This window comes from Typopeltis vanoorti, chromosome 1, assembly GCF_054136105.1.
Source record: "Typopeltis vanoorti isolate ZY-2024b chromosome 1, IOZ_Tvanoo_1.0, whole genome shotgun sequence".
NCBI lineage: Eukaryota > Metazoa > Arthropoda > Arachnida > Uropygi > Thelyphonidae > Typopeltis > Typopeltis vanoorti.
In genome coordinates this window covers 83,672,828-83,686,915 of record NC_143549.1, presented here as the reverse complement: position 1 = coordinate 83,686,915, position 14,088 = coordinate 83,672,828, and the positions used below count along the sequence as shown (strand labels likewise).

At 37.1% G+C, this 14,088-nt stretch overlaps 1 protein-coding gene across 1 annotated transcript in view; it reads left to right on the top strand.

Moving 5' to 3' along the window:
- LOC150110163 (muscle calcium channel subunit alpha-1-like) overlaps nt 1–14,088 on the top strand; it is a 1,246,847-nt gene that overhangs the window by 528,184 nt on the left and 704,575 nt on the right. Inside the window, exon 22 of the mRNA XM_090391329.1 lies at nt 3,264–3,323. Coding sequence (XP_090247455.1) covers nt 3,264–3,323 — 60 coding nt within the window. The remainder of the gene's footprint in view (nt 1–3,263; nt 3,324–14,088) is intronic.

Genomic DNA, 14,088 nt, shown 5'->3' with positions numbered 1-14,088 from the left:
TGAATAAATTTCAGCTCCTTTCCATCATATGATCATTCCTCTCTTCAATCTACGTTCCTCTCTCTATCTATGCACCTCTACTTCAAGTCCCCATAATAATTAATTGACCTAAATTCATCATACAATTTCCTAATGCATATCTTCCATGTCATTCCTTTAACCTCCTGATCTACGGCAGCAATCAGTTTTATATTTCGTCCTATTTGCTTCATCTGACACCAAAATGCTTCAAATGAAATCTTCCACAGAACTGTCTTTGTGATGACCTTCTACTCATTTTGGCTGCAATTCTGTAATAATCAGTACACCTACCCCATATTATTTCTCTCAAATCCTCTCTGAGAATACTATACCCATCACAGTCTATACCTGTGATTACATCATTCACTAACAACCAAACTTCACTGTATATTTTATAACTTTTGACAAGGTTTCACCAACAATGCATAAAAATTCTTTCTCTTATTTCTTGATACTTCTGAGATTATTATAAATAAACTGCAATATAACTCCCTTAAGCACCCAAAACTACTATTACAGTATTCACTGACTACCCTACTCTCGATTTAGTTATTTGACAGGCTAAATTCTAATTTTTCACTCACTTGCCTCATGGGTTTCTACATATATTCATTTTTTTCATTCCAAAATCTAGTTTTCCTGACTTGGTACTTCCACACTCACAATGAACACTGTTTTCCTCAAGATGTGAACTCCAAATCCATTTAAGTAAAATCTATCTATTGTTTCATGCAAAAGTCCAGTGGTGCAGCTAGAGCTTTTGCTGCCCGGGACAGTCCCTGAGTTTGCCGCCTCTCTCAGTACACACCAAAAAGTCAAAATGACGTATAAGGAAATAAATTAAAACACTATGTTTATTTTTGAAGTAAAACTTTAATTTCTACATTCTAAAATGTTATATTTCTTCCTGTTAGAAAAATCATCGATTGTATTGGCGAAGGCTATTTCATAGTAATGTAGGTAATTCTTAATCAATTTTATTTAGAAAATTCCTCTCACATATAGCAACACTTACAGTAATCATGAGGAAAATTCGCAGCAGTATTACAATATTTGGAACTGAGTTCTCGAGACTGTATTTTAGAATTAACTGTAAAAGTTCAAAAAGATTCAAAGTGCTGCCCAGGACAGACCACTCCCCCCCCCCTCTACCTATGCCACTGTATAAGTCCTTGTCCCCATGAGATTCAGTCCATTGGCCTACAAACTGCACTAACTATTCCTTCTACACCACCTGGGAATTGTATGTACACTAACTACTCTTCCAACTAGGCTGGCTATATCGGCTTTTACAAAGAATTTTCAACGCATTTTCAATAAATTAGAAGAAATGTCTATGAACTGGACAGGATCAACACATCAAGAAGCGCATTGCTTAGTAACATCATGTAATTCTTCAGTTTTTATTATTTGTTTAAATATAATATCAAAATATTCTGCTATTCTCTTACCAATAACCCAAGTTATAAGCCAGACATTTAGATTTGCTAGCCACTCACCAACATATTGATGACTTACTTAAAATATTTGCATTTCATAGACAAAAATCCGAAGAAAAGTTTGAAGAGATTTATAAACTTTCACTAGGTATGACTGAAAAATTAACAATAAAAATATAAATACCTAGACGATGTTCCATACAGAAATATAGCTGCAGTAATCCTGGAATCCTGCCTGAAGACTATTATAGGCAATCAATATTTTTCCCATACTTAGATTCATTAATTTCATCCTTAAAATCATTTTCCTCGGATAAAGAAATAGCATTTTCAGTATTTCAGTTTCATCCCAAGAACATTCTAAAAATAGATAAAGTAAAGTTCCAAAACAACGTCAAAAGAGTAAGCAAAAAATACAATTTACAATATTTAGAAATAGAAGCAACAATGTGATATGAAAAATGGACAATTCCTTCTTCTGTTATTCCCCAAACAACTTTAGCATAAGTTTTGTAACATTGCAACTATTTCCCCTTCTATTAATTCGGCAATAACTGTTGGTATGACCACTACCTTTGACAGGGTGTAGCATAGAGGCAGCCTGCCTCACTGTGCAACTTAACAATAGTGCTAGTTCAGCCATATTGTTGTAGGCGCCGTTGCTATGCTAACAATTCCTGTTAGCATAGCAAGTGCAGAAAGAAATTTTTCCAAGCTTAAACTGATTAAAAATTATTTGCAAACAGCAATGACCAAGAAAGATTGGTTGGTCTAGCAACTATATCGATAGAGGTGGACATAGCTTATAATTTAAATTTAGAAGAGCTTTATAAATAGTTTTATTGTGCGATATCCCTGCATAACAAACATTTAACTAATATTATTATGGAATCGTTTTGCATTAATGTTTCTCTTGTAATAAAACAAAATGGTAATTGAAGATTTTCTTTTATTTTTGGCTTATAATCCATCAGGGGCGATATTTAATTGTTTGCCTCTGGGTGCTATCTAATCTGGCGACGGCCCTCAAGGTGCAGAAACTTCTTTCAATGGTACAGGTCATAACAGGTAATGACCTGTACCATTGAAAGAAGTTTCTGCATCTTGATGCTTGTGAAAAACATGGGTAAGGTCCACTATCTCAGAAATTCACTTATCAGGTTTATTATTGATTAGTTGCACAGGAAGAAACTAGAAGAGGAAGTCGTAAAGAAGAAATTTATTTAAAATGTGATCAATAGGTTTGCAAGCAATAGATGGAGAATTCAATTATTATGTGATATGTGATTATTGAAATTATCTATCTTCAGGTGGGATTTCAGAATATTAATTCTTGTTTCCTTCATTTTGTAAATTTGTGTTTTTTTATTGATGCAATACTGTATTCTATGATCTACTTCTGGGAAAAAAAAATCATTGAATTAAAGGGGAGTGCTAACTTTCTCTGCATTGAATTAAAATTTATTTATGTAATTATTTGTCTCCAAGCTTTTCCCTGCTCTGGAAAATTTTCTGTGGACACCCAAGCTAGAAAGATAAAGTATACAAAAAATTAACAAATCTCACGAATACTGATACAAATATGCTGCATTCACACTGTGATATGATTGGATTGGATATTTCAAAGGCCATTCAAATACACACGCTATAGCAGAAGAACTGTGCTAGACAAGCCAGTTTGTTTACTTGTAGAAATTTGTAGTTTTTGTGTTCTATTTTTAATATTTTTGATGTGAATTAGCAAATATTTGTTTTAAAACTGCTATTTTGAGGGATTTGTTTTAACTAGATTTTGTTTTTCAGATTTTGAATTACTTTGACTATTTCTTCACCAGTGTTTTCACCATTGAAATTACTTTGAAGGTAAGTATTAGCTACTTAAAAAACCTGAATTACTAATTATTTTGAAACTTTACAAAACTGATCTAAAAAAAAAAATATGATTTTACATAATTCACTAATAATTTGACATTACTGTATTGTCTCAAATAGTCAGTTATTCTTTTTCCTATTTTCAGTAAATTCTAACATTTTTTTTTTAAATTTAAACTTGGTTGATTGGTAGAGCCTCTGCTACTAATGGCTCACGCAAAAAGTTAAGTAAGTTTGAGCGCAGTTAGTAGTTGGAAGAGGAAAATCGTTCAATGCTGTTGGCACATTCTCCCTTGATGAGTCTTTGGACTTCCTGGAGGTGACACATAATAATATTAATACAAAAATCTTTGTTTCTTGACTTACTTAGAATCAATACTGAAAATGAAAATCCACTCTAGCTTTCACTCTGTCATTCATTTCTTTCAGGACTTTTCCAAGTACTAAAGGAGATGATGTTTTTTCCAAGGACTTTTCAAATGAAGATAAATTGTTTTGTGCTCAAAGAGGCAAAATTGCAGACATTTGTGAGGAAAGAATATGTGTTGAATTATAGGACTGGTGATTATGACAAGCTTAGGAGACAGCTTGGATCTATAACGTGGAACGAGAAGTTAAGTGGTAAGGAAATAAATGCTGCATGGGAACTGACAAAGAAATACATAACAGTATCAGTATACGACTGTATTCCAAAGGCCAAAAGGTTGAATAAGGTAGGAGTAAAATGGATGAACGTGGAATTTAAACATGAAATCTGGAAAAAGAAGGTAATTTGGAGAAATCCAAGATAAATAATGGTAATAATCAGTCACATTAAGGGTATAAAGAACAAGCCAGGACTCAGTTAGTAAGGAAAACAAAAGTTGAGTATGAGCAGAATTGACAAATCAGGTAAATAAAAACCCTAGAGAGTTTTTTTAGATATGTGGCAAGCAAAAGGAAGAATGATCGTGGTAAGATAAAATTAAAGGATGAAAGTGGTAGAATGGTAAATGCTGCAGAATACATTGTTGAGGTATTCAGTGATCAATTTATAAGGGTATTTCATTCTGGTCAGGCTGGAATCATGAGGAACTTCAGTGTAGAGGACATAGGAGAAGATGGCTTAATTGTAAGTGAGCAAGAGGTATTTGAGGAAATAAATAAACTTGATGTCAATAAGGCAATACGATTTGATGACTTATCACCACGCATCTTGCGGGTGTAGCACGGAATGAGGAGTTAGCTGGAAAAGAGATCAATGCAGCTTGAGGGATTTTCAAAAACTATGTAGCAGATGCAATGTCTAACTGTATTCCAAGGGTGAGAAGGTTAAATAAGGTAAGTGTGAGATGGATTAATAAAGAGATAAAGCATGCAATACAGAGAAAAAGGGCATTGTGGAGGCAGCATAAGAGAAGTGGAAATAACCAATTTCATGAGGTCTACAAAGACCAGGCAAGGAGGGTGACTTGGTTGGTGAGAGTAGCTAAAGAGAGGTATGAACAGCAGTTAGCTAATGAAGCCAAAAAGAATCCTAAAGAGTTCTTTTGATATGTAGCCAGTAAAAGAAAGAATGATTATGGAAAGATGACATTGATTGGAGGAAATGGTATAAAGACAGCTGTTTCAGAATGTGTGGTGGAGATACTTAATGAGCAGTTCATAAAGATCTTTCAATCTTGTTAATGTGACTTCATGGAGAGATTAAGAGCAGTTGATGATGGGGAGGAGAGACTGACTGTAAGTGAGCAAGAGGTGTTTGGGGAGTTGAGTAAACTAGATGTAAATAAGGCTGGGACTTGATAATATATCGCCACGTATTCTGAAGGAAAGTGCCAGAGAGTTGACACCTGCCTTGACATATTTTTTTAATACGAGCCTTGCACTTGATCAAGTTCCTAAGGAGTGGAAGGAGGGCAAAATTGTGCCACTTCATAAAGGAGGTGATCGAACTCAAGCATCAAACTATAGGCCTATCTGTGTGTCAGGTGTTGTGGTTAAGTTGTTGGAGAAGCTTGTGAGAACTAGGATCCAGAGTTGGGAAGACAAAAATGGTATAATCTTTGATGCACAGCATGGATTTGCTAAAGGGAGGTCAGGTTTTAGTAATCTACTTACTTATTACAATAAAGTGTCTGCTTCTTGGACAGAGGAGAAGAATACACAGTAATATACTTGGACTTCGCAAAAGCTTTTGATAGAGTACCTCATGATAAGTTGACAGTCAAACTAGAGCAGATGGGGTTGGATATTAGATTAGTGCATTGGATTGGAGACTGGCTATCTGATAGGTATCAACAAGTTGTGTATAGGGGAGCAGTATCTAGGAAAAGGAAAATCACTAGCAGAGTGCCTCAGGGGTTTGTTTTAGGGCCATTACTGTTTAACTTGTATATTAATGATATTGGTGAAGAATTGGATGGAGATATTTAGTTGTTTGCAGATGATGCAAAGTTGGGATGAACCATAAAGAGTAGTGAAGATGTTCTGGCCTTGCAAGAAGACTTGAATAAATTGAGTGATTGGGCATGGAAATATGGATGTGAGTTCAATGTTGTAAAATGTAAGGTTTTAAAATTTGGAAAACAAAGATACGATGCAGAATTTATGCTTGGTGAGAATATATTGTAGGAGGTAGAGGAAATAAGAGATCTGGGAATGATAGTGAATAAGGATCTAAAATTTAGGAGACACATTGCCAAAATTGTGAAGACAACACAAAGACTTCTGGGAATGATGCGGAGGACATTGACGTGTAGAAGTAGGGAGATTCTTGTTCCGTTGTATAAGGCTTTGATTAGGCCACGCATGGACTATTGTGCCCAGATTTGGTCACCGGGTTTTCAGAAGGATGAAGAAATGTTGGAAAGGGTTCAAAGGCGGACTAAGGTAGTTTCTGACCTCTGGAATGTCGAGTATGAGGAAAGATTGAGAAGATGTAATTTGCAGAGTCTGGTGGACAGGAGGAAGCGGGGAGATATCATACTTACCTACAAGTTGGTAAGGGGTTGTTATAGGATCAATGGTGGAGAAGTTCTATGGAGAATAGTGGGAGATCAGGGGAGAATCAGAGGTCATCCCTGGAAACTGTATAAAGAGGGTGTGAGTAGGGGAGTGAGAGGCAGGTTTTTTTCGTGCAGAGTTGTGAATTTCTTTGACTCCATGAGGTCTTGGGGTAATAATAATAATAATAGTGTTATGGGAATGTTCCAGGGAATTGGCATGCCTGTTTAATAAGAGTCTTACAACAGCACAACCTCTAAGGGAACAATTTTAGACTCCTTTGGAAGGAGGCTAAAATTGTTCCTCTGCATGAGGGTGGTAATAAGTCTGTAGCTTCAAATTATAGGGCAGTCTGTATATTTGGAGTTGTGGTGAAGGTCCTGGAGAGATTAGTGAGAGGTAAGATATAGAAATGGGTTGATAACAGCAGTATTCTCAGTGGTAATCAGCATGGGTTTGTTAAGGGGGGGGGAGATCATGTTTCACTAACTTACTTATGCACTATAATAAAGTGACAAATACCGTGGGCAGGGGAGATGCATATATAGTAGTGTAGATTGATTTTGCAAAGGCTTTTGATAGACTACTACATGATAAGCTCTTAAATAAATTAAAACAGATGGGATTGGATAATAGACTTCTGAGTTGGATCAGTGACTGGCTGTCAGATAAGTATCAGAAAGTTGTATATGGGGGGGGGGGGAAATGCAGTATCCTAAAAGAGAAAGATAACTAGCAGTTGACTTCAAAACTGTACGTGTCTGTTTTGAGGCCATTGTTGTTCAATTTGTATGTTAATGATTTGGGTTGGGTTTAACTAGTGACATCCAGCTGTTTGCGGATGATGCAAAACTAGGAAGAGCAATGCAGTCAAGTAGATCTTATTACCTTATAAGAGGACTTGAATAGATTGCATGATTGGGCAGGTATGTGGAACTGTCAGTTCACTGTTGCAAAGTGTGAGGTTTTGAAATTTGGTGAGCAACAATGGGATGCAAAGTATTCACTTGGAGGGGGAAGCTTTAACAAAAGTAGAAGAGATGAGAGATCTTGGCGCGATGGTGGACAAAGACCTGAAATTCAGGGGGCCACACTGTACAAGTTGTGAAGACATCATATTGGATAATGCATTGATGCAGAGGATCCTGACATGTAGAAATAGAGAGGTTATGATTCTATTGTATAAGCCCTTGATCAGGCCTCATGGATTATTGTGCTCAGATTTGGTCGTCAGGTTTTCATGGTGACAAGGATATATTGGAAAGGGTCCAGAGAAGATTCACAATGTAGTCAGTGGTCTTTGAAATGTGGATTATTAGGACAGATTGAGAGAATGCAAGTTGCACAGCCTCGTGAATAGTAAGAAGAAGGAGGGGGGGGGATATGATTGAGACATATAAGCTTGTCAGGGGTTGTTATTGGGTCGACATGGTAGAAATTTTTCATAGAATCTGTGAGGGGAGTACAAGGGACCATCACTGGAAACTGTATAAGGAGAGTGTGAACAGAGGAGTGCAGAGTAGGTTCTTTGCATGGAGGGTGATTGGTGAGTGGAATGCATTGCCTGAGTGTGTTGTGGGTGTAGACACATTTAATCAGTTTAAAGGACGGTGGATGAGCATTGTGTGCAATAGTGTGTGTGTGTGTGTGTGTGTGTGTGTGTGTGTGTGTGTGTGTGTGTGTGTGTGTGTGTGTGTGTGTGTGTGTGTGTGTGTTGGATGAGCATTGTGTGCAATAGTGTGACCTCCCACAATGAGTCTCTGACTCCATGGAGGTCAAATGTTGATAATAATAAAATATTAGAACCGAATATTAGTTTATTTTGTTCTTTTGGTGTTGTTCATGCAATTAATTATGTATAATGAATTAAAATTCTTGCATCCATCAAAGTCATTTGCATACAAAATATGCAACTATGCAAACATGCTGTGATACTGCACAGTATTTTTTTTAACTGTACATTGTATTATTTGCAATTATCGCTCCTGAGCTCAGATTACGTGTCACATCAGACCCACGTTCTTGATCATTCTGTTCTTTTTTCACTTCATTTATCAACTGTTTCATATCTTCTCTCATTCCACACACCTGCTTTCAGGTTATGTTGTTTGAGTCAACAAAGTCTCACCTTAACTGCCATTTACATTGTTTGTATATACTTGGTCAAATTATAACTCTTTGCATCTGGAAAAAGTACTTTCATTGCTTATTTGTCTCATTTATTACTAATTGTTGAATCACCATACATTGATATCCCTTTTCATTCATTTCTATTTTTTTGTTTTTTGTTTTTCATACAGATTTAGAGAACATTGTTTTCAGAGCAAAAATATTTGGAGCCATATAATTTGGCCTTTGAAACAAATAGAAACAAGTCGATAAGGTTATAGTTTAGACAGAAGTTAGATTTCCAGCTCACACAGGTGAGGAGGAGGTATGGATGTAGACCATTGGATCTGTTTAAGTTAGGACAATGGACTAATGTTTTACACATTTCTTTATAAAGAAATCTATTTTTATGAAGAATTCTTGTCTTGTTCTAGCAAACTCTATATTTAGTGGAAATATCATGCTCAGCAAGTTAAAACTGTTCATAGGAGGTAGTACTTTTTAAATCTGCTGATCTTTCCTAACGTGTGTGTGTACATATTTTTTAAGTTAGGAAACTACTGACTGTTGACTTTCATGAGCTACTAAGGTGTGCTTTTTTTAGAATTTTATATTAATGTTTGATTGCCTCTCAGTATTTCTGTACTGAGTGGGTCCAGTAGCACACTCAGTACGAGGGGGGGACAAGTTGAGTAGGCGATTTGAGAATACACACTACGCATCTCATATGATCCATTACTGAGCATCTGCAATGATCACTAATTCATAAATAGTATATAAATAGAAGACACGACATAACATAAATAATAAAAAAAAAAAAGAATTTTAAGTATAAAAAGATTTTTGGAAAATTTTCTAGTGTTTTTTTTTCCCTTTTTCTTTGAGGGGGGGGGGGGGGACAAGAGGCTCTGTCCTCTGGGTGCGCTGCTGAGTGTGCCTATGAAACTTGGTTGAAAATTCACAAATAAGTTTTAATGTAAGTTTTTTTAATAATTAATTGTTATTATTATTATTCTACCTCATGGTATTCCAGTATTGAAATGAATTAAGTAAAGATAGTGTTAGAATGGAAGAGTCAAACTAGAGACCAATTTTTATTTCTTTTGTAGTTAATAGTTTGGAGAAATAAGCAAGTGACAGAAAACAAAATGGACAGATAGTGGTAATAATAATAATATTATTATTATTATTATTATTATCTGAGACCTTCAGAGAGTCGAGGACTCATCGAGGGAGGCTATAATAACCCAAACCAGCTATCATGCCTTCCCTTAAATTCATTCACACCAGATACACTCACTACCCCTAAGGGCAAATTATTTCACTCTCTCACTGCTCTCTGGGAGAAAACCCTATCTCTTACTCCTTTCTTGACTGCAAATAAATTTAACTTTCATCGATGCTCCTGTGTTCTCTCTCTCTCTCTCTCCCCGCCTTCCATATAACGAAAAATTTCATCAGTTGATATATAACACCCATTCAAAAGTTTATAGACCTCCATCATATCACCCCTCTTTCTCCTGTTTAACCAAAATCTTCAATCCATCTACTCGCATTCTGTCCTCATAATCTAAATCCCAATTATCCAGAGATAATCTTTGTTACTCTTCTTTGCACCCTTTCCACAGCTTCTTTATCCCCTTGGAACCAGTGAGACCAAATCTGTGCACAGTAATCCAGGTGTGGTCTTATCAAAGCCTTATAGAATCAAAATGACTTCCTTATCCTTACATGTCAAGGGGCGTTTCTACATCACAATTATCCTCTGAGTTATATTCGCAACTTTTGCTATGTAACCTTTGAACTTCAAATTCCTATCCACCAATACTACAAGATCACTTGCCTCTTCAGTTTCTTGTAGCAAACCTTGCTAATATAATATGCCGCTGGAACTCTAATCACACCAGAGTGCATAACTTTACACTTACTAACATTAACTTGACAGCTATTTTCTTTTGCCCAAATTTCCAGTCTATTCAAATCATTTTGTAATTGCTGAATATCAGTGACATCCCTGATTGCCCTGCCTATCTTCGCATTATCGGCAAACAATTCCACGTCTGATGTTAGATCCTTCCTGATGTCATTAATGTATAGATTAAACAATAATGGCCCAAGGACTGAATCCTGAGGTACACCACTGGTCACTTAAATCTGGCAGATTCACACCCACTGTATACCACTGTTAGATATGTCTGCCATCCATCCATCCCCTGATCCAAGTTAAGAGTTTTATGTTCCAATCCCATATTCTCCAGTTTATGCAACAGCCTTTCATGTGGTATCCTATCAAATGCCTTAGAAAAATCCAACATCGTCATAGTGTATTCATTCCCTTTATCCAACTTGGCCATAACATTGTTATAAAATATGAGCAAATTGCTAAAACATGACCTTTCTTTAGTAAACCCATGCTGTTCCTTGCAGAGTATATCCTCAGGAATGATATCAAAGGAATGGAAGGAATGTATGATAGTTCCACTTTACAAGGTTGGTAGTTAGACACATCAGTTTTTGCACCAACCTTGTACAGTGGAACTATCATACATTCCTTCCATTCCTTTGATATCATTCCTGAGCTGAGACTCAAGTTATACAAACATGTGAAAGGCATAGCCAATTCGGCTGAACATTCCTTTAGCAAACGGGCTGATATTCCATCTGTCTCTATAGACAAATTCTTATCCAGGTTATGCAACAGCTCTTCAACCTCATTTTCATGAACCTCTAACTCTTTATCCAATGTAGCAGTAGCACTGTGCACCATTTTACATACACCTGAGAATACTATCTGAGAAGGGTCTGCTTGTGTTTGTTACACAGCACTCTTGTTTCAGTAATTTACTTGCCTTTTATAATAAAGTAACAAGAACAGTTTAGGGAAAAGCATATACTTCCATTTCTTTGTATTATTCAAAGGTCTTTGATTGGATGCCACATAAATTGTTATTTAAGTTGCAACATATAAGGTTAAATATCATGTTAGTGAACTGGATTGGAAATTGGCAGAGTTGTGCATGGAGGAGCCAGTATAAAGGAAGAGCAAAGTCACAACTGTGTTCCACAAGGATCAGTACTGGGACCTTTGGTTTTAACCTTTGTCAATGAAATTGTTACAGTGAGATATTCAGTTATTGCAGATGTGAAGCTTTGAAGGATTATTAGTAATACTGCTGATGTGGTAGCACTTCAGGACTTAAGTAACCTTCGACAGCTTGGCAAATGAACTGATCTATCAGTTCAAAGTCTTAAAATTTGGGATCCATTAAAGGGAGGCTGCATACGTATTATTATTGTTCAGGCCTCCATATAGTCAAAAGATTCATTGCGAGAGGTTCTTCCTATTTCTTTGCATGGAAGGTGGTTGAACCCGCCATGCAAAGAAACCACTCCTCACCTTCTTGCTCACAGCTTCCTTTCATAACTTCCTGATTTACAACTATCTGCAACTGCACCACCACCATCTACTGCCCACCACCACTGGTATTTCTACAGACAGTCACAGACATCCATGCCCATGACGGGATTCAAACGTGCAGCCTTTTGACTGGATGTTTGCGATTGTCTGTAGAAATATACCAGTGGTGGTGGTCAGTAGATGGCTTTGGTGCAGTTGTGGCTAGTTGTAGTTGGTGAAGACAGAGAGCTGTAGAGCAGGTGCCCTCCCTCAATGAGTCTTTGGACTCCATGGAGGCGTGTCACATAATAATGATAAAAAATACTAGAAGAAGGGGATGTAACAAAAGAAGGTAGTGAGTAGGAGAATGAAAAGTGGCTTTTTTTTTTGTAGAGGATAATTGGACAATGGAAATCACTGTCTGATAACATGATTGTGTGGACAGTGACTGCATTTAAGGAGATATATGGTAGACTTCATGTTGTCTAAAATGTGCCTCCCATGATGAGTTTTGTGACTTTTTTGGATGTCCAGAATATTATATGTATAAAGTTTTTTTCACTTTGTTAAAAAAGTTAATTATACTTGCCAAGAAATTATATTCTTGTTGAATCCTTTATACATGTGCAAACAAACTAAGTGAGTAGTGAAGTATCTTCACAAGTAGGCTATTTGTATACAGAAACTGAGGACTTCACATCAACTGCCTTAGTGTTCTATAACACAAGGCATACTTCCTTTTGGATGAGCATAATGCTATGCATTATGGGAGGAGCATTAATGTATGATAGAGTGCCAAGGTAAGAAGTCTGGAGGTGTCTGAGGAAGAAGGCGGCACTGGAGAAATATGTCAGGTTGGTGCAGGAGATGTACAGAAATGTGAAGACAAGAGTTCGAACCTGCCTGGGAGAGACAGAAAGTTTTCTAGTGACAGTTGGCTTGCATCAAGGGTCAGCATTAAGTCCGTTCATGTTTAATATTGTGATGGAGGAGGTGAGAGAAGACGTGCCTTGGACTATGTTGTATGCAGATGACATCGTGCTGTGTGCAAAATCAAGAGAAGAAGTGGCAGCTAAACTGGAAAGTTGGGGGGAAGTACTGGAAGAGAGAGAGAGGTATGAGACTGAGCAGAAGTAAGACAGAGTATATATCTTGCAAAGTGGATGGCAGCCAGGAGACATCTGTGAAGATCTGGAGCTGGAAGGAAATGTCATCAGTAAGGTCAATGACTTTAGATACTTAGGTTCAACAATGAAAGAGAATGGTGAGGCTGAGAAGGAAGCGGGATGCAGGATACAAGCAGGATGGAGGAACTGGAGAGAGAGAGAGAGAAGGCTGGAGTGCTATGCGATAAGAGGGTGCCGATCAATCTAAAAGGCAAAATCTACAGGACAGTAGTGAGACCAGCTATGACGTATGCTATGGAAACTGTGGCCCTGAGAAAAAATAACATCAGCAGGATGGAGGTAGTGGAGATGAGAATGCTTAGGTGGATGTGCGGTGTGACCAGAAAGGATAGCCTGAGAAATGACTATGTAAGGGAAACGGTAAAAGTTATGAACTTAGGAGCAAAGATACAGGAGGCAAGCTTGAGATAGTTTGGTCATGTGATGAGGAGGGAGGAAGAGTATGTGGGAAGAAAGGTCATGCAGATGCATGTGCGGGGGAAGAGTAAGTGCAGACAGCCAAAGAAGAGATGGTGGAGGAGGACTTGGGGATGAAGAACTTGGATGTGGTTATAGCCCAAGACAGGAGGTTGTGGAGAAGACTCACCACAAACAGTGACCCTACTTAAGTGGGAAAAGCTGCAGAAGAAGAAGAATTATCCAAACTGGTTTCAGTCTTTATTGAGGTCCAGGAAGATAGCAAGGTCGAATGAATGCAGAAGTCATGTTTCCCATATACAAATAGTAAAAAGGTGTATCAAAAGTCTGGGTAGTGACCTTTATCATAACACCTAGCAGCATACATGTCTGAAAAGAAATGTGCTTTGCATTATCAGATACCAATGCAATCGATGTGAAGTCATTAGCCTCTGTATACAAGTAGATTAGTTGTAAAGCTACCTTCATCTGTGAGCTTAATTTGCATACACATTCACACAGGATTAAACCAGAATATAATTCTTAGCAAATATAATTTACTTTGACTAAGTGCAGAATCATTCTACATCTCTGATCCAGTGTGTTTTAATAATAAGATGATGCATCTGTTAACTACTTGTAAATGGGAAATATCACTTATGCATTAATTCAGCCTTAGTAT